This window comes from Paraphaeosphaeria sporulosa, assembly GCF_001642045.1.
Source record: "Paraphaeosphaeria sporulosa strain AP3s5-JAC2a unplaced genomic scaffold CC84scaffold_5, whole genome shotgun sequence".
Lineage (NCBI taxonomy): Eukaryota > Fungi > Ascomycota > Dothideomycetes > Pleosporales > Didymosphaeriaceae > Paraphaeosphaeria > Paraphaeosphaeria sporulosa.
The window spans coordinates 2564473-2591300 of record NW_017253364.1 but is presented as its reverse complement, the minus strand read 5'-3'; the positions used below and the strand labels follow the sequence as shown (position 1 = coordinate 2591300).

At 53.7% G+C, this 26828-nt stretch overlaps 10 protein-coding genes across 10 annotated transcripts; 5 read left to right on the top strand and 5 right to left on the bottom strand.

Moving 5' to 3' along the window:
- Positions 1-358: 358 nt before the first annotated feature.
- Positions 359-2614, bottom strand: CC84DRAFT_1217556 (F-box/WD repeat-containing protein lin-23; the record flags this gene model as incomplete). The annotated part of the gene is made up of 2 exons (XM_018182904.1): positions 359-1689; positions 1813-2614. The coding sequence occupies 2 exons, from the start codon at positions 2612-2614 to the stop codon at positions 359-361; spliced, it is 2133 nt and encodes a 710-aa protein (XP_018036687.1).
- A 369-nt stretch (positions 2615-2983) lies between these two features.
- On the top strand, positions 2984-3873 carry CC84DRAFT_1164620 (uncharacterized protein). The gene has a single exon (XM_018178523.1). It carries the CDS (start codon positions 3324-3326, stop codon positions 3801-3803), a length of 480 nt encoding a protein of 159 aa, XP_018036686.1. The 5' UTR covers positions 2984-3323; the 3' UTR covers positions 3804-3873.
- Positions 3874-3885: 12 nt separating this feature from the next.
- Positions 3886-4430, bottom strand: CC84DRAFT_760781 (uncharacterized protein). The gene has a single exon (XM_018187331.1). The coding sequence runs from the start codon at positions 4286-4288 to the stop codon at positions 3968-3970; it is 321 nt and encodes a 106-aa protein (XP_018036685.1). The 5' UTR covers positions 4289-4430; the 3' UTR covers positions 3886-3967.
- Positions 4431-5120, top strand: CC84DRAFT_760782 (uncharacterized protein). The gene has a single exon (XM_018187332.1). It carries the CDS (start codon positions 4573-4575, stop codon positions 4972-4974), a length of 402 nt encoding a protein of 133 aa, XP_018036684.1. The 5' UTR covers positions 4431-4572; the 3' UTR covers positions 4975-5120.
- A 678-nt stretch (positions 5121-5798) lies between these two features.
- Positions 5799-12191, bottom strand: CC84DRAFT_1176340 (uncharacterized protein; the record flags this gene model as incomplete). The annotated part of the gene is made up of 6 exons (XM_018180214.1): positions 5799-10322; positions 10374-10810; positions 11073-11445; positions 11489-11574; positions 11637-11974; positions 12022-12191. The coding sequence occupies 6 exons, from the start codon at positions 12189-12191 to the stop codon at positions 5799-5801; spliced, it is 5928 nt and encodes a 1975-aa protein (XP_018036683.1).
- A 1140-nt stretch (positions 12192-13331) lies between these two features.
- On the top strand, positions 13332-15024 carry CC84DRAFT_1205847 (uncharacterized protein; the record flags this gene model as incomplete). Its single annotated transcript, XM_018182000.1, has 2 exons — positions 13332-14359; positions 14507-15024. The coding sequence occupies 2 exons, from the start codon at positions 13332-13334 to the stop codon at positions 14619-14621; spliced, it is 1143 nt and encodes a 380-aa protein (XP_018036682.1). The 3' UTR covers positions 14622-15024.
- Positions 15025-16919: 1895 nt separating this feature from the next.
- Positions 16920-18371, bottom strand: CC84DRAFT_1069091 (uncharacterized protein; the record flags this gene model as incomplete). Its single annotated transcript, XM_018173657.1, has 3 exons — positions 16920-17295; positions 17344-17737; positions 17786-18371. Coding segments are annotated over 3 exons (1356 nt in total), but the record flags the coding sequence as incomplete, so codon positions are not given.
- A 612-nt stretch (positions 18372-18983) lies between these two features.
- Positions 18984-19958, top strand: CC84DRAFT_1091808 (mitochondrial carrier; the record flags this gene model as incomplete). Its single annotated transcript, XM_018174414.1, has 1 exon — positions 18984-19958. One exon carries the CDS (start codon positions 18984-18986, stop codon positions 19956-19958), a length of 975 nt encoding a protein of 324 aa, XP_018036680.1.
- A 108-nt stretch (positions 19959-20066) lies between these two features.
- Positions 20067-21663, bottom strand: CC84DRAFT_760532 (uncharacterized protein). The gene is made up of 2 exons (XM_018187330.1): positions 20965-21663; positions 20067-20889 (listed from the first exon to the last, which is right to left on the bottom strand). Exons 1-2 carry the CDS (start codon positions 21244-21246, stop codon positions 20176-20178), a joined length of 996 nt encoding a protein of 331 aa, XP_018036679.1. The 5' UTR covers positions 21247-21663; the 3' UTR covers positions 20067-20175.
- Positions 21664-23957: 2294 nt separating this feature from the next.
- Positions 23958-24815, top strand: CC84DRAFT_1176335 (uncharacterized protein; the record flags this gene model as incomplete). The annotated part of the gene is made up of 4 exons (XM_018180213.1): positions 23958-24113; positions 24352-24432; positions 24484-24524; positions 24599-24815. 4 exons carry the CDS (start codon positions 23958-23960, stop codon positions 24813-24815), a joined length of 495 nt encoding a protein of 164 aa, XP_018036678.1.
- Between the last annotated feature and the right edge of the window lie 2013 nt (positions 24816-26828).

The window sequence follows — 26828 nt, the reverse complement described above, 5'->3', positions numbered from 1 at the left end:
CGCAAACCCACCCATCCACACAGACGGTACTTCAGCTCTTAACACCCAACCTCCTTTCTTCACCCCAGAACAATAGGTAGTTCGCAAACGCCTCCTTCTCGCGGTCTCCAAACTTCCTCTTCGTTCCCCTTCCCCGGAAACTCTCATACCTCCGCCGGTGCCTTTGCCCGGCGGGATGTCGGCTAGTCGTATGTACGGGCATTCCCTTCCTGCGCACGCCTTGTCGTCAGCGACCCATCTGCCCACGCGCGTCGCTCAAGCACGCATTGCATTGGCACAATGAAATGGACTAAACTGAAGCGAAGCACAGTACACGGCGCATAATCGCAGCAACAAACATGCATGCACAGTGAGGCACTCACGCATGGCTCACGAGCGCTTCCGCACCCTGCACGTTCCATCCAAAGTCGAGGATGAGGGTCCGCCCGTCTTGGCTCGTAGCCACGACACGGCGATAGTCGCTCTTGGCGCTGAGGATCCAGGAAGTGGTCCAGTTCTCGTAGGTTGCGAACACGGCGCCGGTGGAGTAGTCGGCAACACGGATGCTCTGATCGTAGCTGCCGCTCACGATTCTGCCATTGAACGCATCGAGGAAGAGGGAGCGAACGAGGCCACCATGCCGCTGGGATGTGTGCAGTGTGTTTCCAGTCTGGGCGTCGAACTTGTACACGACGTGGTCATTGCCACCGGCGAGGACATACTTGGCATCGTCGGAGAACTCGACGGCAGCGAGACCACGGTCTTCCGAGGGGAAGTCCTTGATGCAAACACCCGAGTCAAGGTTCCACAGCTTGGCTACACCGTCCCCGGAGGCTGAAACGAGCAGGTTGCCTCGGAGTTGCACGGCGTTCACGGGACCACGATGGCCTGTCAGCGTGCGGAGTTGCCTACCAGTTTGGCGATCCCAGACAATGATTGCAGAGTCCTTGGAACACGAGATGATGTGTTTGTCGTCCAGGCAAACATCGAGAACACCGGCTTGGTGACCACGCAACCTGTACATTGGAACGTAGTCTTTGCCGGTAATGTCCCAGACGATACATGTGTGATCCGATGATCCGGTGACCATGATAGTGTCGTCGTACTGCAGGCAGAGGATGGAAGCGTCGTGGTAGTCGGCAGGCACGTGGTACATATCGTTGCCTTTTTCGGTTCCATTGAGAGAGGGGTTGTTAACGACCTTAGCTCGGTGAGTGTCCATCGCAGGAGGTGTGTTGCTGACGGGACGATGAGTAGGACCGCCAATAACCTTGATGCACTCGTAGGTGTTCATGTCCCAGACGCGAATTGTACGGTCACGCGAGCCGGTGATGATTTTGGACTCGTCGAACTGGCAGCAGTATACGGAATCGGTGTGGCCATTTAGGTAGATCGCGTTCGGCGTGGCAGCTTTCCATCGTCTGTCGATTGTCTTTCGTGTTCTGTACATCTGCTTCCAATTCTGTGCTGGCGCATGCTTGCCATTCTTAGTGAACATGCCTACGCCCACGCCTCCCATTTGGATTGGTGTCGGTGTGACGTGTACGGTGGGCTCAAATCGGCGCAGGAAGACGTCTTTCCAGACATGCGGAGAGGTTGCCAGATTGTGCCAGTGTTTCGAAACTAGCTCTGCCTGGATAAGGGATGGGGCATCGAGGTTGGAAAGAATAAGGGTAGTGATTTCAGCGGGTAGGGCTTGTAGAGGGTCGACTGGTGGTACCATTAGCAAGCTAAACAAGTTTTGGTGAGAGCGAAAGGATTATATGAAGGCCGGGCGTTTTCAAGATATTTCTTTCCACGATCAGACTGGTGTAGCGAGCGGAAGTTACTTACCCATCTTCTTCTCCTGCAAGACGCTGTCGGCGCGCACGATGGGTGAGGAGCACATCATGCCTACTCCACTCTCGTTGTCATTGTCGATTTCCTCAATGCTGGACTGCGACATTCCATTTTCCAGAAACTTGCGTGTCTGCTCCTGCTCGCGCCGCAGCTGTGACAAGCGGGCATCGTTTGCCGCAGCGGCTGCCTGGCGCGCAGCTGACCCGGGCACAAGTAGAGGATAGTTGGACGGGATAGGCGGCGGCACAGGGTTGTACTTTGCGAATTCACCCGAGGGGCCCGACGCGGCTGGCCGGCGGCGGAGGCTCGAGAAGCGTTTGAGCATGGAAATCTTGGAATTCACGGGGGGCGTGGCTTGGTCGGATTGGGAAAGCGGGAGCCCCGAGTCGTGGTGCGGAAGGGGCAGCCGGAGCATGTCTGAGCTGTTCTTGCGGGCGGCGGCGGCAGACGAGGACGGTCCGGGCGCGTTGTCGAAAATGGCAGTCAGGGAGGGCCGCCGCGACGACGACGAGGACAGCTTGCGGCGGATCTGCTTAAAGCCGCCCTCGAACATGGACGTCGCGCGCGACAGCGACCGCGAGCCGGACGGGGCATGGTGCGAGTGGTACTGCTCGCTCATGCCCTCGTGGACGGCGCCCAGCGCGTTGGGGGCCTCGCGCGCGTCGCTGCCGTTGGTGCTGAAAGTCTGCGAGGCAGTCCGCTTCATGCTCGGCTCGAATGGCCGGGGCGGCGCGGCGCTGTCGTCGGCGGCAGACGAAGTCTTTGGGCGGTGCGTAATGGACGACCGATGATGCATCTGCGCAGCGGCGGAGCGGTACTGGGGAAAAGGCGGGTGGGCAGGCGTCGGCGGCCAGCAGGGCGTCTCGTTCGTTGCCGGCGAGCGCGCGTGGAGCAGGCGCTGGTGCAGTGCGGGTAGCAGCAGAAACGCTTCGGAGAGGCCGGCTCTGTACGCGGGAGCGAGCTGGAGCGGCGGATCGCAGGTTGCACGCCGGCTGCTCGACGATATTCTTGTACGACTGGGCGTCCGGGGCGGTTTGGGATGGGCGTAGGGAGCGTGGCGTCGCGGCGACAATGCGTAAAGTGCACGTAGAGGAGAAACACAGGGCTGCAGGGAACGACAATGGAAACGGCGGCAGTAGGGAGCGGACGTGAGAGAGCGGCGCACGCTTCGGTCTGAGAGGTGCCAGGAGGATCTGAGGGAGAGGCCGGGGGCGTGCACATGTTTTACCTTCCTTTATGCTGGGGCCGACCTGGGACCGCCGGGGACCGCGCCAGGAAAATTAACGGATGCTGCAGATCTCTCCACGGCGACCACCCGCCGCCGCCCTGGACACGGCAACGCACAGCAACACAACCTCCGCCGCTACTTACGGTGCGCCCGAGCACGCATAGACACGCCGCCGTTGCCATCGCGTGTCCTGCCATTGCCCTGCCGCGCCCAGCACTTGTGCGTGCCGTCGAGGCTGCCCTCGCCCGCGCTCACCGCCCCCGTCGCTCCAGTTGCCATGACGAAGACTTCGCCATCGCCGGCCATTCCGTCATGGTACCGCATCATCTACCTCTACATCGAGCCCATCTCGACCTTTGTCGGGGCCGTCTACGCCCACCACTTCCAGTCCACGTATTTGCAACTGCAGCACGCCGACTCCGCGCCCCTTGAGCCCCTCCCCCTGGGCACGTCCATCGTACTGACGCAGCTGGCCAACCTGTACCTGCTGCTCTGCATCAACGAGGCCCTGGTGCTGCGCGCTACCACGGATCTCAAGGTCTGGAAGACGTTTCTATTTGGCCTCCTTGTAGCTGATTTTGGCCACTTGTATTCCGTGCACCAGGTCGGCAGTTGGGTCTACTGGCGCTTCTGGGACTGGAACGCCATCGACATCGGTAACGTGCCCTTTGTGTACCTCCTAGCCCTCTCGCGGGTGCTCTTCATCTTCGAAGTGGGCTTCGGTGGAACGAGTGTGGACGGCAAAAAGAACGCATGAAAGCCGTCGAGTCGTACCCATGACCATGCTGAAACTCTAAAACTCTAAATAAACAAACAATCTTAGCATGAATCCCGTGTATACTGCACAATGCATCATGAACTCGTATTCTGTGACCGTCGGTCAGCTCCAACTCCCAACAGCGTACAAACGAAAACCCCGTCCTACCCTCCCCGACCATTACCCCAGACCTTCTCCACCGCCAGACCCACTCTCGAATCCGCACTCACCGCCAACTCCGCCGACCACCTAGTTGACTCGCATCTCGATCGAGTCGGATCCTCCCTTCCAGAACCCTTCCCTACCCGCCGCGTCGCCGCCGCGAACCCCGGAAGCGAAACTGCCCGGCGACGCACATGCACCGCCATCCCCATCAAGCCATCACCTAACATTCCGTCATCGCACTCCCGCGCGATACGATGCGGTGTGCACATTCCAACCTTACACCCTGCGCTCTGTTTTGCTGTGCTGCGCACACTCAGCATCGCAGCCAGTTCAGCCCTACCGCTTACCTCACCCCAGCGTCTCCCAAGCTCCCAAAATAACCCCTTAGCCTAGCACCCGCCGCGTCTCGTCTCGTCTCAACTCGCCTGCCTCACCCACTCGCCACATCTGCCCTGCATGCTGCAGCTGCGTCCGGCGCCCTCACCGCCCGCCTGCGCGCTCGCTAGACCTACCACATCCTCGCAGCCACCCACTCGGAGAATTTCCAGGCCTGGCACCATCGCTCGACTTTTTCGCTAGGCGTGCGCGCGCGCGGCGGGCGGCCATGTGGTATTTTTTTCCTTCTTCCCTGCTTGGAATGTTTCCTTACAACCTGTGCCTTTGCCGATGCAACGCATTTGCATGCGTTGGCAGCGCGAGAATACGCCGAGGCCGGAGCTGCCGCTTCAACGTCTACTGTAAAATGCAGGATAGAACTTCTGCCCGGACTGGACTAGGCCCGACGCTTGCTCTGCGGACAAAGAAAAAACATGTGAGCCCTGCCTGTCTCTCCGCCTCAACAATTCCGTGGTCTGCGTGGCGCGGGCAGACCCTTCGTTCGCGATGGGTGTTGAGGATGGTAATCATGCGGTCATCGACTGCCGGCTCCGAACCAGATCCAGATCCAGATCCAGATCCGGAGTTTTCGCGAGCGGGCGTTGGAGCGGAGTCGGGTTGGGTGTTTTGATGTTGCGTGACGTTCTCCTATCGGGTCGACCTTTGAAAGCACGGAGGGGTAAGCTGGCATCTGCTGGAGTCAAGAATACCTTTACAGCGACTTGGTGATGTTGGGGAAGAAGCTTTGAAGGGGGCACAGACGACTAATTTGAGATACTAACACTGCTTCTGCTATCTCCTTCTGCCTTTCCCTTCAAGCTCCATTGGCGATTACTCCCAAGTGTAGTAATATGCAGTGAGTTCAGAATTGCATATAATGCCAGAGTCATGGACTCACATCACTGCCCACATGCACCTGCACGTCATGCACTCGTACACATTGCTTCGAACATCATGTCATTTCGTCCATTCCACCCGTACAACTCCAGGAGTGTCCCTATCCACAACTAAATCAAAAAGCCACTCCACCTCGTCACCATCACCTAGACCCCAAATCCCTAGAGGATACCAGAAGATACAATCCAAATACTCAATAGATAAGAAATGCCACCCTTGAAAAAGGGGTGTTACGTGGGTATAATTAACCGCCTGCGTGACAAGTAGAATAGGTCCGCAATGATAGAAAATGAAGGAAAACGTGCAAAAATCAATCTTCGCTCCATACAAGCATCCGCATAGATGCGTAAAAGGCAAGCATTAGATAGACAACGCCCCTGCATATATAGCAAAGCTTCCGCGGGTCGTCATCACCCGGGTTTTCCGCGCCCACCGTCCTACGGCGGGGCTGTCCCAAAAGCGCCGTGCCGATAAGTAACCAAAAGCCGCTGATGCACTGAGAGAATCTCATAGGTGGTGGTACAGACGCAAAAGAAGATCGAAAACAACAACATGCGGTTAGACAGAGATGCCAGGCATCCCTCCCATGCTGTCCATAGCCTTGTCGATGCTGTCAAGGTCCATCATCACGCTGTCGGGGTAGAACAGCATCATGTCGTCGTTGTCCATTGCAGGCAACGTGACACCTAGTGCTTCAATGTCTTGGGAAAGCATCAAGTCAAGAGGGAGTGCGTCGCCGGTCATGTTCAACCAGGCTTCGGGCATATCGGCGTCCTTGATATCAATGTTGATCTGCAAGTTGTCGTTCTCGGAAATGTCCGATTGCCGCGTGGACGGAGTGTCCTTGGATGTAGAGTCCGGTGTATCCAGCGGTGAGCTAGGTCGGGATCGGAGCGCCCACGAATTATCCTCGTCCTTCACGTCCAATGTAGTAAGCGGCCCGTTCGTATCCAGGACAGCGTAGATGTCGTCGTACGAGAAATCGAACAGCGAGACGGGGACGAGCGGCGGCACTTCCTCCTCCGTTTCGACTTCGACTTTGGGCTGCGCTTCGGACTCCTTGTGTGGAGCCTTGTTGCTGGCTGGTGTTGGTTTGCCAGGAGCGCCGGTGCTTGGTGTCGCCACTTTGATGGAAGTTTGAGGCGTCTTGAGAAGGTTAGTCGAAGGTGAACCTTTGATACCTGTCTGCGTTGGAACCCGAGCCATGGGTGTAGCAGCAGCCTGGCCAATTGGAGTAGCAGCTGATGGCGGCATGCCGGGAGTGTGTCCGGCTTTGATGGGTTGCGGAGGACCGCGGGGCGCGGTAGATGCCGGCTTGCTGTTACGCGCAGCTGCAGCGGGATCCTGCTTGGGCTGACCAGTCTTCGGGTCGACGTCGACATACTCCGCCATGGCGTCCAAAGCGAACTGAACGGCATCGTCGATCTTGGAATGGATGTGGCTGACGTGTGTGTCCAACTCGGCTTGCGTGTCAAATCCACGCACAGCGTAATCACATTCTGAGAATCTGCACCTGAACGTCGGTTTCTGGGTGGCGGGCGGCGCCTGTCGTTTGATCTCGGGAGAGTTGCCTTTGCTAGAGCTGATGCGTGGTGACTGTTTCGACGCAGGAGTTGATGTCTGGCTGTTGGGATCCATCTTCTGTCTCTTCTTCTCGGGCAAGGACAAGTGTGTGAGTTGCTTCGCGCCCTCGAAGTACTTGGGAGCACCTGAAGGTGAAGCACCACCAAGCTGGAAGGGCGGCTGACTCGCTGTCGGTGCTGGGGGAGCTTTCTGCTGGCGCTGCTGCTGCTCCACGATCTTGAGGTTGGCCGCGTTAAGCTGCGGTGCAGGCGGTTGAGGCTGCTGCTGGTTTGGCTGCCCAGGTTTGGCTTGGGCCTGCTGACTTGCCATTCTGGACATGACTTTACCCACGAAGGAGAGAATGTGGCGGATGTTCATGTGGAATTCCGATTCAGTCAAGGTCAATTCAGGATGTAGTGTCCCATCTCCTGGGTTCAACTGCCTCAAGAGCAGTATCCGGGCCTTGATCACAGTCCGTGCAAGGTTCTCAGACTCGGGCGATTCGTACGAAATAAGGAAAATGCGCAAGGCCTGCTCCACCTTCTTGATGTGGGGCAGCTTCTCCTTGATGGTTTGCTGTAGGGTGGCTCGTACATCGGGGGATATGGGCTGCACCTGTGCCTTTGGGAGTTTACTCTCTTCCTGCTGAATCATCATCTTGAACTTCCTCTCCCTGTCAGGCTCTCTGAGCTTAGCAGCAAGCTCTTCTTGGCTCGGCAGACGCGGTGGTTGTGCCTGCTTGTTCGAAGCATCCTGGGCTTTCATGAGGTTGGCACGCATTTGCGCCTGTTGCCTCACGTCCATCTTCGACATCTGCTCCTGGGTCAAGCCTGCCCCTTGTTGTGAACCGGAGGGAACCATGGCTGGCGCTTGCGGTGCCGCATTAGCAGGCTGGGCTCCAGTGCCAGCATCAGCACCATCTTCGTTAGGTCGTTTAATGCCCTTGTTCATATTGCCCTGAGTATTTGGCAGCGTCGGCTGAGCTGGTTGGCCTGCTGGTTTCGCGGGCGGTGCCGCTTGCCCTGCTTGGGCTTGCACCGAGGGCGGTCGCGTTGCCTGTGCCCCCTGTCCGACCATCGGCGCCTGGGGCTGACCCTGATTCCGTTGTTGGGTTTGCTGCAGAGTGAGCATTGACGCTTGCTGCTGCCTCCGTGCATTCAATTTTTGTTGCATGATGAAGTTGCGAAGCTGGTCATCGGTAGCGTTGGCTTGCTGTGGTGGTAGTCGCTGTCGCCATGCTTGCATTTCCTGCGGAGTGACCTGGACAGGGCCGAGGTTGGGCATGTTCGGTTGCTGCTGTGGTGTCCGGTTAGGAACAGCGCCAGGCGTCATCTGAGCGGGAGGCGCGATGGGTCCCATGCCGTTCGGGGGCTGCTGCGGACGCTGTCCAGGCATGCCACCTTGCTGTGATTGTTTCATCAAGTCCTGGAAGTGCAGAACCTGGAGCAGCAACAGCTTCTGACTATCAACACCAGGAGTAAGATTCGGATTTTGCTGTGTCCAATTCTTAAGCTGAGCCCATGTCTTGACGTCGGGAGGTAGTATCTGCCGAATCTGAGCATTAAGAGCACTGGGCGGGAAGATTCGGTTGTCAGTCATAGAAATGATCCCTGGGTTTTGTTGCAGCGTCTGCTGAGCATGGAGGAGGCGGGCTTGGTGTGGGAGTTGTCCAGGACGTTGACCTATGGGCATCTGTTGTCCACCCATAGCGCCTGGCATGGGTTGTCCTAAGCCCCCGGGACGCATGTTGGCTATGTTCTGTGCGTTCATGAGGCCATTCGCCATGCCTCCCATCGGCATATTCTGTCCGGGGTTCATCATCAGGTTAGGCTGACCGTTCGGAGGCTGACCTCCAGGGAATGCTCCGTTCATCATGCTTCGTTGCCGGGCACTTGCCATGTACTGTCCCAAAATGTGGCGGAACTGTGGCTCCGGCACCTTCAGCAATTGTTGCTTCACCATAGGGTCCAGTTCGGCAGGAATCAATTGCATCCGGCTCTGCTCAGTCAGAGGCTGACCTTGCACGCCAGCAGCCTGCTGAGCTCGCTGCTGAGCCTCTCGCATTAGCTGAGTAATCTGCGATGGATCAACCTGGGCTTGAGCTTGCGGTGTCATCTGAGGGACGTGAGCCTGAGGACGCTGTTGAGGCGTAGAAGGGTTTGGCTGGCCGGGCGGCACCATAGGACGGTTCAGCATCGACATTGCGTTGGGGTTAGGAGTACCTAGCGGACGGTTAAGGCCCCCTGGCTGGCCGTGGAGATTAGGAGTGCCCATCTGCTGCTGCAGGCTTTGCTGCTGCATCTGCTGTCGAACCCGCGCATCGGCCTGGGCCTGAGCAGCCTGTCGTTGCATGTTCATGTTGGCGTTGGCATTCTGGAAGGCGGCTGCTTGCGCAGCTTGGCGAGAGGCCATGGCAGCATTCTGTGGCTGGCCAGGTGGGAAGTTGCCCATCTGCGCGGCGACGTTGCTGTTGTTGTTGCTGGCCGGAACAACTTGTTGCCCTTGATCCTGCACGCGCATTGCTTCGCTTTGTTGATTTGCCAGGGCGTTGAAGTCGAACTGCTGACCGGGCTGGCGCTGTCCCGCGTTCATCTGCTGGTTCTGCATTTGCCCTTGCTGCATCTGATTGGGCTGACCCTGGTTCTGTAGAGCCAGCAGCAGGTCGCGGGAGATCTTGCCGTTCTTCAGCATGTTCTCGGCTTGCTGTCTGAATCTGAACAGGAGAGGGTTGATGCCTCGGTTTAGAAGTTGCTGCTTCTTGTCTGCAGGCCAATTGTTGACTTCATTCTGAAACTGCTCTCGGATCTCGGGCCGTGCTTGGTCCATCAAACGCTGAGTTAGGCGCCCTATGATGATGTTCTGTTGTTGCGGTGCCTGCTGGCCTTGCTGCATATTTTGCTGAGGGTTGTTAGGCGCTTGTGTGGGGTTGCCCATGTTTCCACCCTGCGCACCCATCTGAGACTGGCTCTGCGACATTGGAATGGTAGACGCTTGCATCTGCTGACGGAGCTGCGGGTTCGGGAACCCTTGTCCGACCTGCTGTGAGGTGTTCTGGCCGGGGTTCTGAGGGTTTGCCTGGCCCATCATGCCCATCTGCGCAGCATTCATCTGGTTCATCTGGTTCATCTGACTCATGGGGTTGTTGTTGCTTGGGTTCAAGCCCTGTAGCTGCTGCTGGCGGAGGCTCTGCATGGTGAAGAGCTTTTGTCGCAGGGTGGTGTTGTACTGTTCTTTTGTTTGCGACTGCATGAAGGCCGCAGTCTCAAACTGCAACGACTGGCGCAGCACATCGTTCTCGTGGGTCTCGGGTTTAAGCAGTCGGTACGATGTGAAGAACTGCAGGGCGAGGCCTCCACGTTCCTCGGGAGTGATCTGTTGCTGCCAACCGGGCGGCGCTTTCTCTTGCGCCTGGCGGTAGTGCTTGAGCAAGACCTGCTGTATGTTCTGCTGGCGGTTGGCCTGGCTCGCCTGCATCATGTTGGGGAAGTTTGGGTTGTTCATCGTGCAGCAAGAGGCCGCCTACGGGGCAGCACAACGGCAAGCGACGCTGAGGGAGCGGCGCAAGACCACGTTTGGCGTCGTAGCACTCTGCGGGCATGCAGAGGCTGTGTGCAGTCGAGGCAGTCGGGCTGCGAAGCGAAGATTAGCGAGAGGGTAGCGGAAGCGCCGTCTCAGGCGTGGGTGAGGATGGCGGCGAAGAGTGACGAGCTCGTCGTGAGCGGCGGGCGACGGCGAGAGCAACGCTCTGAACAGGTCGGCGGCTACTGTGCCCGCAGCATCCGCGTGGGAAGGGTGAGGTGAGTGAGGCGTGAGGCGTGGGTGCGACGGCGAGGGCTCCAGGGTGCGAGCGAATGGTCGGTGCCGATCTCTCAGGCGGAGAGGGCGGTATGGCGCAGAGTGCAGGCCCAAAACGGCGGGAGAAGCCTCAGGACGGGCGTTTGCGTTTCGGCTCCTGGAGTCTTCGCGGCGAGCGCAGTGCTGGTCGCAGTGCGTCGCTTTTGCGGAGCCTGGGGGTGTCAGTGAAGAGAGTCGGGGGACGCTGAGGCCGCTGGGCTGGAGTTGTGGCAGATGGCATGGGTGGGCCGGCGGCGGCTGCAAGACGTCCAAGTGCGAGCGCAAGTGGGCCAGCAAGGACAAGGGCCAGGGTCACCGAGCAGACCCCGGCAGAGCGTCAGAAGCACGCCAACAAATGCCCGCCCGCTGCTGGAGCGTCTGGCAGGCTGCGCGGCTGGCTTCACGGCGCTGGACTTCGCTCTGCACACTGCAGACCAGCGATGGCGGCGTCTCTCCTGCGCGAGCCGGCCGCGCTGCACGGCCTGGGCTCTGCGGCAGGCGCGAGCACGACGACGGTTGCGCCCGCCGCGTCAAGGCAAGTCAGGTGCGGTGCAGGTGCAGGCGGCCAGAGTGGAGCCTTCCGGCAGCTTGTCAGAACCCTCGCCCGCCGCCTACCATGGACCAGCAGCGCCCACGACGCCGACGTCGCGCTGTGCCCAAGCACGCTGGCCCGTCTCTCGCGCAGTGCGCCGTGCCCACGACGCCGAGCCTGCTGCATGCCTCTGCAGCGCCCGCGTCTCGTCGGCCCAGGTGTGCGCGTCGCAGCGGGGCCACTGACGGTTTCACCTTTACTCGGACGCCGGCTTGTCTGCTCGAGAATGCCATGGATGGCTGCAAAGGCACCAACGCACGCCACCGTAAACAGCCAGCAGCGCAGCCAAACACTGCTCCATCTGCCCCAGGTCGCCGTCGCCCGCACACGCCATCAAGCCCACGCCTATTGGCGCTAGCCCATCTGCCTGCCGTGCCCTGCGCCTGATCTCATGATGCGCTGCTCACGTTCTACAGAACCACGGCTCGTCCAAGCCTTTGGCCAGCCGCGTTGCCCTCGCAGAAATCGCTGCCCTGCGCGGACGCTGTGGCTGCGTCTGCCGACGCCCTTGACAAAGGCGGCGTCATCCGCCAGCAAGCCCAGCCCAACTCCGATGCCAATCGCTGCCGCAGCCCGCGATCGCAGAGCACCACCTGGAGTCCTGCTCATCGCCTGCATCAATGGCAAGTGCCCGCCATCTTCCATCCGACGGTTCGCCGTCGACGCTGCCCAGCGCTGCTTCCTCCCCTTGCGCGCGTCTTCGTCCAAACAGCTGCACAGGCCATGGTGTTGACGACCGTTCAGACTAGTCCACACCAGCTGAAAGCGGTCAAGTCGAGAGCGGGAGCTCACCAACGGCGGGCACTACGCATGGAACGAACGCGACCATGCCTGCGCCCACCGCGCTGCCCTTTTCTTTTGCCTTCTGCTGTTGCCTGGACACCCGCGATTTGAGCTGCGAACACTCGCAGGCTCTCTCCGCAACTCATGCCCTCTGCTCTCGCTGGGCCCCCGGCGATCATCATCGAGCAGCTTACCCGTGTCCCCTGCATCGATCTACCTTAGCGCGGCTCCTGCGCCCGCTCTCGTAAACTTCGATGGTGCGCCGCTTCCGTCGCCCACGCAAAGCCTCAGGCGGCCTTCATTACTTCCTAATAATGCACGCTCCTTGCTTCAGAAATTTTACGTCGATAGATTGAAGATCGCAACACAGTCGTAGGCGCCCGGATGCTATTGCCCCGTACATACATGCGAAACCCATCACATCATCTTCGGGTCCAGTCGCCGCTCTTCATGCACCGGGGCTCTCAAACATTCTTGCGCAATGCGTGATCTGCGGACGCGTCTAGAAACACCATCTATGGGTGACGCGAGGCACAATTCGATACGCGGTTCTAGATGAAGTTAATACAAACATCTCAGCGTCCCCTTTCTTGTGGCAAGCTTCACCCGATGCAGCAATACAAAGATCGTATTATTGAATCTCGTCTTGGGCTGGAGGGCCCCGAGATTGTTCAGGGTCCATACGGCGGTGATCCCTGTCCGTCGCCGAGGTGGGCTAGCGCCATCACACTTCACATCTATCCACACCAGGCCGCAGGACGCGATATGTGGTAGTATTTGATGTATGCCAAGGCGCTCCTACGCCACATGAGTCGCCGTAGATCTTGTCGTTCCACCTTTGTTGCGTGTCCAGAGTCTTGTGGCGAGCGGTCTGGACGCGGGCGAACCTTATCCTCTGATGGTTGGTTGCGGATCCCCAAAGGTCAGTGCTAAAATATGTGCTAACCGCTTCGAGACACCTCGAAGTTCGAACACTGAGGCTGAGGAGACTTTGGAGGCTAAGCACGCGCAGTCGTCTACACCAGCACCACAAAGGCTTCGTTCTCTGTCTGGATTTAAGCCTTGCGATTTCGCAGATAGCTGGGACGATGGATTCCCTCTGCCGAGCTGGTCTTGATACTGCTTTAGAAACACTGATCAGCGCTTCGAGTACCTATCCCCCACCGGAACGATTCCAGCTAACGGCCACGTCCTTCTTGGTGAACAATTTTACTATGTCATCCGCATGTTGCTAGCATTCCACAACCCTGATTTGGAGAGGCAGAGGTGACGATCTTCTTGACAACAGGGGCTTTTGCGCCACCATCCGAAAGCCCAAGATGAACCACACAGAGCTCAACGCTCGTGTGGCCTGGCAGAGTGGCCCCAAGAAACGTGGAGGATTCAGCATACTCTGGACGGGTTTGGCCCTCATCATCACGTGTACTTGGACAACGCTTCACCTCAACGTCCCGGGACTGTACGACACCTCGAAAACACAACTTTTACGGAAAGTCAAATGGACGTTCATCATGGTGATCTTCCCCGAGTTCGTGTTGGCACGCGCGATTGTCGAGCTCAAGACTGCGCTCGATGACGACGTCAAGATGGCCGGTCAGGCGGAGCAAATGCGCCGCTTAGGATGGTGTGTGCATCCGAGCAGGTCAGCGCTGTGGATACAGCGGGTTCTCAAGAAACTTAATTTTCCGTTGTCTGTAGCTCAAGACTCTGACGTGCGAGATGAAGAGGATGCGAGGTCATGTCGTGCTCCAGTCATGAGCGAGGGCTCTGCAATGAATGGCGATCCTACTACGAGTGACAGGACTCCTGGAACCGACAATGATATCACGGACGATGACCTGCCTACGCACGATAACGTCCCTAGAACCTGTTATCGTTCCGTTGAGAACTTACCAGCGCGGAAACAAAATTTCTCATTTTCGGATCAAACGGACGCTGAAGCAGCTTTCCATCCAGCTCGCAGAAACTGCAATGATCACAAGTGCTATTTGTGGACCCTTACCCACACCGTTTTCGCTAATATGGGCGGTTTGATGTTACCCTTACACGACGGATGTGAAATCACATACACGGGACGCTTTCTAACTTCGGGCACACCAGGTGTTGCAGGCATACCAAGGGATAATCATTTCACTGAAGATGACATCGTTGACAAGAGTAATGGAGATGGTTTTGTCCGCGGCATATGGCTATTGCAGATCTTGCGGTTACTCCTGGACTTGATCGCGCGGGCATACCAGAAGTATCCGATGACGCCACTAGAGATCATCACTGCTTCTTTTGCCGCGTTGTCTTTTACAACAGTCATTGTTCAGTCCAAGAAGCCGCTGGATGTGCGAAAGCCACTGTACGTGCGACTCAGGGATGGTCCACACTACTCTTACCAACATACCCTGGACGACCTAAGAAGTTTCACCAAGAACTTCCTTCGGCGAGAAATCGATACGTCCTATCACTCCAAACCCAAACAAATTTTGAATGACCAGTATCGCAGTGATACAAAGACGGAAGCTTTACTGTTGTCTATGCTTACGGGATCGACAATACTATTCAGTACCATACATTGCGGCGCGTGGGCTTATGAATTCCCATCTCTCGTGGGAAAATGAATATGGAGAGGTGGAGCACTCACAGGCGTGGTGCTTCCAATGCTAGTGCTCGCTTTCACAATGCTGCTGAACCCAATATCTCAAAAGCTGGACGCAGAGCTGAAAGGCCTCTCAAACGCGCGACGCACGCTGCGGAAGGCAATGAAATGGAGTCGTTTCCATGGAGAAAGCGCACAAGAACGTACCGTCTACAAGCAAGAAGACGAAGAGTACTCGCAACAGATCAACGAGATCCTCCCACACTACAGAATGGTGGTTCGGCTCTTCGACGTTATGTAGTACGGGCTATTGGCGCTGCATTTTCTTTCGAGGATAGCATTAATTGTCATCGTTCTGGCGAGTTTCCGATCTGCACCGCAAGGGATATATTTTGATACATGGGCTTCGTTCATTCCTACTGTACAATGATCTTGAGTGCCCGTTAGACAATTGATTTCTGTCAACTGCGTTCTCTTCAGTCATTCTTGCGTCATGCCTACCCTCCGAACATCCCCTATTACCTAAAATGCTTGGGCGCATTAACAAATGAGTAATAACCAGAGCTCTACCATCTGCAGTCGCCGGCGCGGACTTCGGCCACCCAATCGGGGTTCTCGCGCATCATGGTTTGTGGTCCTTCTCAACACCACACTGATGAATCAGCCGTGCCCGCGTACATACGAGTGCCCGGTGACGTATCGCCTTCGCGCATACGTGTAATCCCAAAGCTCGGAAAGCGCTCAGCCTTGCTGGAATGCGGAGAAACAGAGGTTACACTGGGTAGCGAACACGGCATGCCCGAGCCCACACGGTCGAAATTCCGCCAATGCAATTCCGCTGTGAGCGCCAGCATGGCCTTGTCTAACATAGTTCCGAAAATGCTGAGCAAGTTTTCACATGCCTTGGCTTCTCTGGGTAAGTATCAACCAGGCTTAGAGCTCGATGGAACTAACAGTGATGCAGGCTGCCACCGGTTCTGCACCACAACGATGGGAGGCTGGTAATGGAGAGGCTGTGGAATGAGATGCTTGCGGAGCTAGAGTTCGCAGGGGTGAATCAGAGCTTGAATTCGATGAAGGGGTGATATGAAGCCGAATTCTAATCGAATGGAGTCTCCCTCGCTTTTCCCCCTTCCAATCTGATAGCCATATACTCAGCCGCTATCGCTCAGCTTCAAAGACCGGCATGCTTGCTTGCTGACGCCGAAGTCAAGATGTCTGTGTGTCTAGAGTTAAAGTGACTATAAATACAGTACAAAGTAGTGGTACTGGCAGCGAGTATTCAGACTGAGCTTCAATTCTTCAACTAACAGCTTCGCTAACTATATCAATGATTAATTCCTCTTTGGACTTGCTGTCAATCTCCCCAATCTTCTTTCTCAACGGAATTCTCGATTGTCCAAAATGTACGTCAAGCCTCCGCTGTGGTTGTGGAACAGCGCTCAGCCTATGGCCAGGTAGCGGCGTTCCATACGCTGTGTTACTTCTATGTTCTCTATAGTCGAGCCAGTTATGCAATCGATAGCTCTCCCGGTCCGTTAAAAGCGCCTACTCAGTGTGAGGGGCCTGTCTGGATCAGCTGGCTAATGGAAGTCTCTTCCACGATGGCTGACTCTCTAAGCGCTCCGTAAAAGTCATTTCGAAGGTGAAGTGGCCGCAGGGAAATGTCCACGAGACTATTGAAAATCTGCAGTGCATCTGTACAGATGCATAAAGTAATAGTGCTGTAGAAAAAGCTGTGGTCCTTGGATGCTGCACGATATCTGGCAGACAAAGTACGTAGAGGCTTTCTCTGCGAGCGCACAGCAAGGCCTGGAGAAGGCGAATTGGTCAAATGAATATGGTCATTCAGATCTGTGGCCGTTTTGTAATAAAGAAGTACGCCAATGAGCATTCACAGGCCTTCCCATCCTGGCATAGGCGTAACCGGAAAGCTGTCTAGAGCCGAGCTATTGAAACCGTAGAATAGATCATCCAGAGACATCATGCCGTCGCCTTGTGGTTGAATCTGGCCTGGAGCACCCCAGCTCGCCGTGTAGTCGTAAGGCATAGCGCTGGTGGCGTTCTGCTGGTTGGTAGATGTCATATCTGGAGCAATAGTAGAGCTTTGGAGCTGGCTAGTATCCAGAGGACCAGGTAATGCCCCTCGATTCGCTTGCTGGCTCTCAGCTTCCCGAACGAAGCTCTGTATGATGCTGTCGATGTCGAGGCCTTGAAGGCCAGGCTCTTGACTTAGAGATCCATTATCAGTTGTGGCTGGATGTCCAATTTGTTCTCCAGTCTCGGCGTTCTTGTCGATGTGAATATCGCTGGTGTTCGGTACCGTCACGCCCAGTCTCTTCATCAGGTTCTGCACCAGAGCATTGGCGCGCCGTACTGCTGAGTTGGTATGCTGGTTTTCATTGAAAACTGCCAGACATGTGCCAAGACTATTGTGTGCGTCTGATCCAGCAGTCCTCTTCGCGGCGATGCGCACGTAGATGGTTGCAGCCATGTATGTTGCGTACGAAATAAGATAGGGAGCTCTTCTTACACTGAAAGCTTTATCATAAGCGCGTACTAGTTGCACAATGGCATTGGCAGCTGTTGCGCAGGCCTTGAGGGACTTTGCAGAGATGTTGCGGTACGCGTGATAATGGTGACCATCGGTGATGAAAGGATGGTGCAACAGGATCACTAAGACGTGATACAAGGCTCTGTCGGTAATCAGATAGAGCTCATAAGAGAGCGTGTCGACTACTTACTGCAAGTTCAACACGTGTGGGGGAGGGGTCATCGCTGCTTTTTGCGAAGTGGCAGAAAGGTGACCAGGCAGAGCCTCGTGCCATTTTGCCAACCTTGCATTGATTGTTTCTAGCTTGGCTGAGAGCTCTCCTGGGGTATTTTGGAAACTCCTCTCTGTGTAGATGGTGCTCAATATATCACTTAGAATCACGGACAACTCGCAAAGATATCGGAAAGTTGATACGGTATATGACGGAGAACCTGGATAGTCCACGCTCGGTTGGGTGGAGTACGCCAGAGGTGTCCAGGGCTCGAATTCTTCGAACGTGTCTAGGAACTTTATGGGTACAAGAGTGTCTGATTCCTTGATAGTGACTGGTCGTCCCTGGTAGAGGCTCTGAATCTTGTCGACCACTTTTCGAAAGTTAGTCTCTAGTCATGTTTCATAGACAATCGACCTACCGAAGGCAGCCCAAAAGACGCGCCTTCGAATCTCGGAATCCTCGTCCGAGAACTTGCGATGGCTTGTGAGCTTTGGCGACTCAACATGCATGCCTAGATCGACGATCATGCGGAAAGCTAGACCAGCATACAGCCATGCGGCACTGCGCTCGTCACCCAGCGCGAATAGAGAATTGGTCATTACCAACAAGGCCTGGATAGTTGTAATGTCACTCTTGTCAAGCGCTCCGCCTAAGAGCTCCCGGACCCTTTCGCGGAACCGCCAACCCGCGGTACGGACATTGTCGCGTTCTCGTCTCAACTCGTGCCGTGGACTGAACTTTGCTGCACTAAAGTATATGGCATTCAGAAGCAGCTTCGAAAAGTATGGACCGTTGCAAGCCATATCCCGCATGAACGCCGGGCGATACGTGATGAGGAACGAATGATGTTGTCTGTTCCAATGGAGAGACAGCAAGTGAAGGCCAAGTTCTGGCTCCACGCCGTCAAAGTCCAGCTTGCCCAGACGAGCATTGACTTGCTCAAACTGGCGCTGGCGTGCTGCCTCTGCAACAAGACCTTTTTCAGCCCACTCTTCTGACTGCTTCGATATAGGAGAGTTCCCTTCGGACAATGTAGTTGCTTCCGGAGTTGTTGCCGCGGGAGAGGTGTACTCGACCGGCTCCTCCCGACGAACAGTTCGTACGCGCACGCTACTATCGATTGGTGCATAATGACACGTCTTACCGTGCATCTTGCAGTTCATGCATGTCGGCCTTTCTGTGCTGCATTTGATCTGTGGCAGTTAGGCTGGGATCTCAAAGTCACGTGCAAACAGGCTGCCCGCGGGCCGGGTTTTGCGAACCTTTCGTCGGCGACAGAATGTACAGGCCTCAGGCGCCCGCTTCCATTTACGTCCTGCCGTCGGACGCACGCCCTGGCGACTTTCCATGATGCACCGATCTTCTTGGAGATGGATGCAGATGGTTGTGGAGTAGTCTGGGGTTGAGGGTGATGGGCAGGCAGGAATTGCTGGGAGCGCTTGCCACGGGAAGCCGGCCTAGCCGCGGGAGCGAGCGAATCTGACCCCAGCCTCAACATCAACTCCGTTAACCATCTCAACCTCACGTCGCAAAGTCCGTATCTCACTTTAAAGGGGTCGCTGCCATGATGTTCTCCGTATACCAGAAAAAAAATTCACCTTGCATCCAACATGGATATGGCTTCACCCACTATTATCCAGCTGCCCTTCTCTACCTTCATCAGCTTCAGCTCCACCCGGTCGCAAAAGTCTTTCCGACATGATGCTGCTACCACGAAAGCGAAGAAAACCTCTGCCGGTGTCACAATGGCTTCGGCTGCAATTGCCGGGGCTGTGGAGTCTGCTGTAACCTATCCGTTCGAATTCGCCAAAACCCGCGTGCAATTACACACTGCTCCAACCAGCCGCAAAAACCCATTCTCAGTCATTGCGAGCGTCGCGAGAAACGAAGGCTTTAGCGCTCTCTACACTGGTTCATCTTGTATGGTCCTTGGGACTGCATTCAAAACCAGCGTTCGCATCCTAACCTTCTATCGTCTTCGCAATTATCTCTCTGACGAGAAGGGTACTTTGTCACCAGCACGGGGCATACTAGCCGGAGTCCTAGCTGGGACAGCGGAGAGCATCATCGCTGTCACACCGACCGAACGTATGAAAACGTTACTCATCGAGGATGCGAGAAATTCGAAGAAGCTGTACCGGTCGGAATTTCAGGCCTTCAAGTTTCTACTCCGAACGCACGGTCTTTCAAGTCTTTATCATGGCATGGTCTCCACGACTCTCAAACAAGCTTCAACATCTGGCATCAAAATGGGATTCTATAACGTAGAGAAGGAGATAGCTCGCCGAAGCGGCTTGCAACAGAGTAGTCCTCTGACCTTTGCGATGGGGGCCTTGGCAGGTACTGTTACAGTGTACCTGACGCAGCCTTTTGATACAATCAAGACAAGGGCGCAGAGTGCGAGTGGCAGTGATATGCGAGAAGCATGTCGGAGAATCTTGTCTGAGCATGGCGTGCGAGAATTTTGGAGCGGAAGCACGTCGCGTTTAGGCAGACTGGTAGTCAGTACAGGGATAGTCTACACAGTGTTTGAGAAGACGTCCAGTCTACTGACGATGGGTCTGAATCAAAATAAAAACGAATCAAACTAAGGCTGCGCTCTTCTACATACGTGAAGTGAGGTTAAGACTGGGCACTCGCCTGTAGAGTGTGACAAAGCAACTTGGTTGGTTTCCATTGCATTCATTAGGCTATGGCCTGGGAAGATCTAGTATTACTCGACTTTGGGAGAAGTATCTGGACCACTTGGATGTAAAACGTACAGCGATAAACTGGCGAACATTGTAGTTTCGGTGTCGCGGTACACGACTAGCTGCATCGTTTCTTGATCTTGCCCTCGACAAGACTTTGTACAAACGCTGCTACACGCTCACAGTCGCAGTGTACACGCACGTCAACGTTTTTTGCGCTGACGATTATCTCCGAGGCGATCATCAAACGTCTCACACTGTTCGTGAACATCTGAATTAGCTCATGTGCGGATTGAGTACAACCCTCGGAGCATCCGTCAAAGCCTGTGACGCGAAGGCTGATCTTGAGCTCGTCGAGCGACTGGAAGTGATTTTGCCAATCTGTAGTGCTGGTGCCCAAGCTACAGCTCTCTCCGCAGGCACAGTGACGAGTATAACCGCCCCCATTCATATCGAAGCCGAGATCGTCTTTATCGTCTCTCTTATCGTGCTCGTCCTGAAATGCTGAAACATGCGGTCGCGGACGGAAGAGACGGCACCAATCGGTGGTCTGACAACGAAGCATCTCGAGCCCATCATGTCCCCAATCCAATGTGAGTTCGACTTGAAGTTTGCGAATGAAGTGGCCATTCCGTGCCGCTGGGTACACAAAAATTGGGCGATCCTCCTCCAAAGGGTTTATCCAGATTGGTGCGACAACGAATGTGTTGCTCTTGTACCAGACGTCTCTGTACAGCGTTCGAAACTCTTTATTTACAAGGCGAAATCTGAGCGTTTCGAGGTGATATCTGCTACCTGTCGTAGCTGGATGGCGCACAGGGTCGCCCATAACCTGCAGCGCGATGCATACTTAGTGATTGGCTCCCTAGAGCAGGTATCGCGAGTGGCATTGTGTCTGTCTACTTACAATTCCCAGGAATGAAAAGACATGTAGCTTAAGTTCGGTGGGCAGCTTGTTCCAATGACACCTCTGCGCTCGCTTGTCCGCACCTGAATTGAGGCTTAGCTCAAGAAGGCTTTGATCAATCTCCTCCAGGCCCGTTTCTATTCTTTTTGGCCAAGTGATGCTCTGGCGTGCGATCGTGCTGGACACGTTTCCGATCTTTCTTTTCTTCTTCGACGAGAGCGAAAGCTTTGCTCTAGGTGTACGCGCCGGATCTTTACTCAACGCTGTGCCCATGGCGAGCATGGAGCTGAGTAAAGCCTAGCCTACCTGAAGCTCGAAGTACAGAGGGAGTGTCCCGAATCCAAGCGGAGTTATTCAGCGTTCTGTGTGTTGGCATGGTAAGGCTACACTTTGGAAAGTAGCGGAAGGCGCTAGTTTAAACGCTAATCTATTTATGTATTAGCAGTGAGAGCGAAGTGTAACCACCGCAACAAGTCCAATGTTAAAACAATCAAGAGAATACCATGCCGGTGCATCATGACAAGCAGCTTTTCCATATCAGCTTGAAGAATAGCGCTCTCCAACCCTGAATACGACAAGATTCACACGCGATTCTTGTCTCCAGGGCGTGGAATCTTATACTGAAAGTGTAGGGTACGTAGGGTACGCCACCTCGATCCAAGGTTTTTCGGGGCACGTACAATCAATTCCAGGAAATCATCTGCAGGGAAATTCCAACTCTACCTTAAAACGAAAGTACATTCAATCTGCAGAGAGGCAGAACATTAGTTCGTGCCAGCATTTGAAGTCTCTCACAAAATCGAAAACAGGGTATCTGCAGATAGACCCTTCTTGCTCTCACTCTACGGAAGGCACAGCTTTAAGTTGGCTTCTAATTATCGTGGCCGGCCGCCGATGCCCTCTTTAGTCAATGCTGTCTTGCAAAATCATGCTCTGTTTCTTTTGTCTGGGCAGATGCAAGACAAGTGACACCAAACTCGGTCTGACGATTAGATACTCATATTTGCTCACTGGACTGTGTGCTACGAGTACTTAATATCAATTCCCCAAGGTAAATCATCACGGCTGCCACTTTATGCTTGAACATACGTGGGCTCACTGCAAAAGACCTTCATTGTCATGGCTGCCAACCTGGAGTAGAGTGTGCGCCAAATATCTGTCCTGAAATTCCAAGATTCACTTCAGCAGAAGTTCGGCTCATGGTAAAATAAGTCTCATAAGCTTCTAGGGTGGGGCTTGCGGATATCGTATGACTCCTGCGTGTCGCTCTACTACGTACCCCCATGATGATAACAAAATGTTCTTCGGTCTCGACAACGAACACAGTCCGGAGGATGTAGTATATATCATGTTGATCATAACTTTGAGGTTCTGGCCAATCAAGGCGTTCACCATTATGTCGGATCTCGCTCTTCGTTGAGAATAAATACGACGATCGAAGCGTTTTTTGCATATATCCATTTGGCTCCTTGAAGATCTTCACTTATTTCCACACGCGTAACGGTGAACAAAGGATATTTGGGACGCTTTGATGATACTGAACCTTGCGGCATCACGCGAATAGCCCTTCGCTGATACTAGGTTCCGACCGTCTGGGCAGCATTGTAGAGAGAATAATCTTCCATCCAGTTTTGGGCCTATTCTCGTCGAAAAGCTGTTTCAGACATATCTTGCAGTGTTCCACATAATATCACGATGTTCATTTGACCACATTCAAAGCAAAGAATATAACGCAGGAACATTCGAAGCATTTACTTCTTCCAACATCCGGATTTCATAGAGCAAAGGCTCGGTGACTGCTTTTTCTACGCTATACCATCTCGGCTTTTTAAACAAGATCGACATTGACACATGCTCATAGATGAGAGAAAAATGACGAGACCGCAATATTTGAACCGATGTTTCGCATGAGATGTCCTAAACAAGTGAGCGTTGGCGATAACCTATTCGGCGGCAGTTCTGTTGGAGTTTTATCGATTGAGTTCTTAAAGGATATATAAACCGATTAGTGTGATCGATACAGACAAAAATTATGAAGAGTAATTTTGATATACCGAGGTTCCAATAGGTGTGCACAATAGCTCAGTGTGTGTTTTAGAGCTCCAGTGGGCTTGCGTCGGCTATCGCGCATTAGGAGATCTAATTGCGTAAGCGGTGCATTTTTCCAGGCAGTCATTTCATATACCCCTCTGGTCGTACGTCAGATCTAGTCGGACCCGATTTGACAATTCTAAGAGTTCGGATCACGTGGTTGCCGATCTCAAGCTCCTCAGTTCAGCCTGGCTTACTGGACTGGAGTTCGTGCGACTACGGGGTCCACGAAACAGCCTGAAACACGGTCTGATTGAAGGTAAACAAATAATCCTTCCTTTTGGGCAGCATGTATGCTTCAGCCTCCTGCATGTCATGTTATGATGTCTGCACCATAGTTCAACATGCATGTGGAGACTTTATTGGTCTAGCCTTGCGTGTCTCCACCAGTACCCGTGGACATATATAAGCAGATTAATTACATCATGCACAGAACTCAGCCTCTTCGACTTGTGGAAATTCTCTAACATCGGCATGAGGGTGCGCCTATTGAGTCCCTCGTCGCTCGGAGTTTCGTTTCCGGATCGAGAAGATCAAAGCTTGGTAAGTTGCTCTTCTGAACTAAACTTGAGGTATGAACTGTTGTGAATGTCGCTGCCTCGGAAAGCTTCACGATTGGGTGAGATGTTGATCTGCAAGCCAATCGCAAATTGATTATATTTGGTCGCACGACCTTAGCAACAATCCCGTGAAAAGGCTATGCGTAGCTTCGGTGAGAAATACTTGAATGACCTTGCTGGAGGACCTGAGTGAGAGATCGACATTCACCGGGTATCACGGCCCGGACTCAAGGACATGGGTCGCGATTTTTGGAGGAATAAATGAATAGGTCACTCAGTAAAGGGCATTGATCTTCTGCTACTTTCTTTGAATATGTTCCATACCATGCCTTGCTGTGAGACATGGACCCCAACACTATCATAGTCTCTTATTGGGGTCTGGAAGAGCCAGTCACAACAGAGCATAAGCACAAGATCGACGATTCCAGAGACAGCAAGGTAGTGCTGAAGGGCATGAATGAAGGTGGAGAAGCTGCAGGTCGCCAGAAACAACGAAGGGTGAGCTGATTAGGGCCTCCAAGTGCACGTCAAGAGATGATCAGTAGACATATAAAGCATCGTCCGTTGCCATCAAAAACCTTTCATCGCAATCACTCTCACCCCTTCACTCTGATCATCAATTCCAAAAAGCAACCTATTGTCCATACTTTGAATTTGTTGAAAAATTGTTATGATGTAATATACCCATTATGACAGAGGGAAAAGAGCCGTGACTAATAGATACTCTCCTAGGAAGCTCACACTTGTAGCTCTCATCTTCGCCACCCTGGGCGCTGCTGCTCCAGCTGTCCCCGAGTACTTCCAGCTTGAGAAGCGCGTATGCCAATCGTATCTGCAGCAACGTATACCAGACTGACCATATTTGTAGTGCCAAGGCAACGGCGACTATTGTGATAATGCTGCTATCAGGTGCTGTGCTGGCGTCTGGTGTTAGTGCCACTTCTTCCGACAAAACGATCAGCTTGCTAAGAAAACAAATATAGGCTGCCCGTACGGAGGCGCAGGGATCCATCACTGTGCTGTAGACAAGGTCGACGGATGCTTCTAAGTATATGTTTGTCCAAAGGGTGCTGTGGTAAACAGTACACAGCTATGGAGCGGCGTTGCAATGGAATAGTCATGACGGGCAACCTAGACGATTCGCATCGAAGAGCTTGCTTCCCGAACATCTTTATGATGCTATTCCAGGTTTCTTGTTGAATTTAGTCCGTAGTCACTCGTTTAGGGGAAAACAGCCTTGAGACAAATAAATGCTTAAGATGCCTTTTGGGCAGCAAGGTACTTATGTTAGCCAACTGTGAGACGTGCCCGCCAAAATCACAGCTGCTCATTTTGGTGCTGACGTGATGTGTAATTCAGCAGCACTTCGCAGGAGATGAGTAGGTTCCTCGAGGAGCATGGCCCAGAGACGCCAGAGGTCGTTGGCACATGTCGTTGCGCTCAAATCGACCTACCTAACCACCAGCCTTGCCACTTGCAAGTCCTCCTTCATCGACACCGGCAGAAGTGTTCGACTATGCACAAATAATGCGGGGAATCACAAAACTCTGCGCTGGTAATTGGATGCGTTGCACGCATACGATCAATTTCAATCAGATGAATCAGAGAATAAATGTTTATCTCGAATACTCGGCCCTTTCCATTGATTCCATATAATGAACATGGAAGGCATAATTCGACTAAGGGTGGTAAGGTTGGGAGCGGCGCGTTGCTAGCAAGTGAGTACACAACAGGAGCAACTTGGCGAGTGGTGAACTTTATAGAGAGCTATCCGAAGGGGCTGCAGGATAAAGTGAATAGTCACTAGGCGGCCATGCGTTTCGAGGAAACGGCGTGAGAACATGATCTGGCACCTTTGCCTGAAAATTAGTCGGTCAAACACTGGACGGATTGTGCTAGATCAATGTATTTGGTCGGAGATATTGCCTATCTTCATATATACCGATATTCCTAAATAATTATGCTTATCTTTGGCCGTCAACAGCAAGATTCTAGCATTCTGTAATAGCAGTAATGCCACGCCCTCAAAATCTCAATTCTACCAAACCGATTAATTTAGGTGAACTTGGAAGCTATCAGACTGCTTAACTTCCCAAAGCATCCGCATTCGCACTTGAGGGTTGGATTTTCTGAGTCCACGTCGACGATGACCCGTTCAGCCTGAATTTCTGCATGTGATTCCTGCGAACATTTCTCGAGTTCGTTCAAGTGAGAGCTGGGAGCGAATCTAGCACCACTATGGGTAGGAACTACACGGCTGTTTGCGAAGCTCCGATTCAAGCAAGAGGTCGGGACTTGGTCTAGGTGAATTTTGAGAACGATTTTGAAGATCCTCAAGATCATGAACTGCAACTGCCATAGAGTGGGGTCTGGCTCTCTGGATGACAGATTACGGTCTCAGGACGGAGAAGTGGGTTGATGAAGATGATTGTGGTTCGGCGGACAGAACAGATATAATTGAGTTCAGAAATTGATATTGGACCGGGAAAATCTGGATCGAAGCGGGCTTAGCTGTACTTTCAAAGGCAAGTCAAGGCACCGTATCTGTTGCGCCATGCGCCGGCCTGGTGTCCGGTATTTTTTTTTTAGAGGAAATTCATGTCAATCGTAAAGTTACTGGCGGGCTCACCAGCGATCTGGAAGACGTTCTGCTCGTGGTAAGATTTGACCACAAGCTAAACCCAAGGGGAGCCAAATGCTCGCATCGCCTTAACTGTTCTCGGTTTGAAATACATGGCATGAAGGCGACCTATGATCGGGATGTTTGCCTTCACAAATTCCTCTATGATCATCTTCAAGAGCTCAGTTGGCAGGTCGCCGCCCTTGATCGGATTGGTACTGTCGGTGGGTGCGTTGTTTGCAACTGCGGCGCAATATTGCTCGCAGATATCTCAATATAATTTAACGACTTAATTAAAGAGATTAGGCTCTTGTCTTAATGATTGGGGGAGATATATCCATGGAAGACACAATCGCAATAAGCTTGGGATGCTTCAGAAGCTGCTGTGTTGTGGTGCAAGCCAATCTTGTCAGATCTATCTCGTAGGTTTCACAGTCTTTTGGTAAGTACCATAGTCTCTAAATACCATTTACTACGTGTCAGTCTGATTTGCTTTGAAGTTGTCCCTGCAGGAGCCGCAATTTGATCTACGAATGTTGGCATAACATTATGATGACATAAACCCTAGTCCCGCAGTCGATTGTCTCGAACTT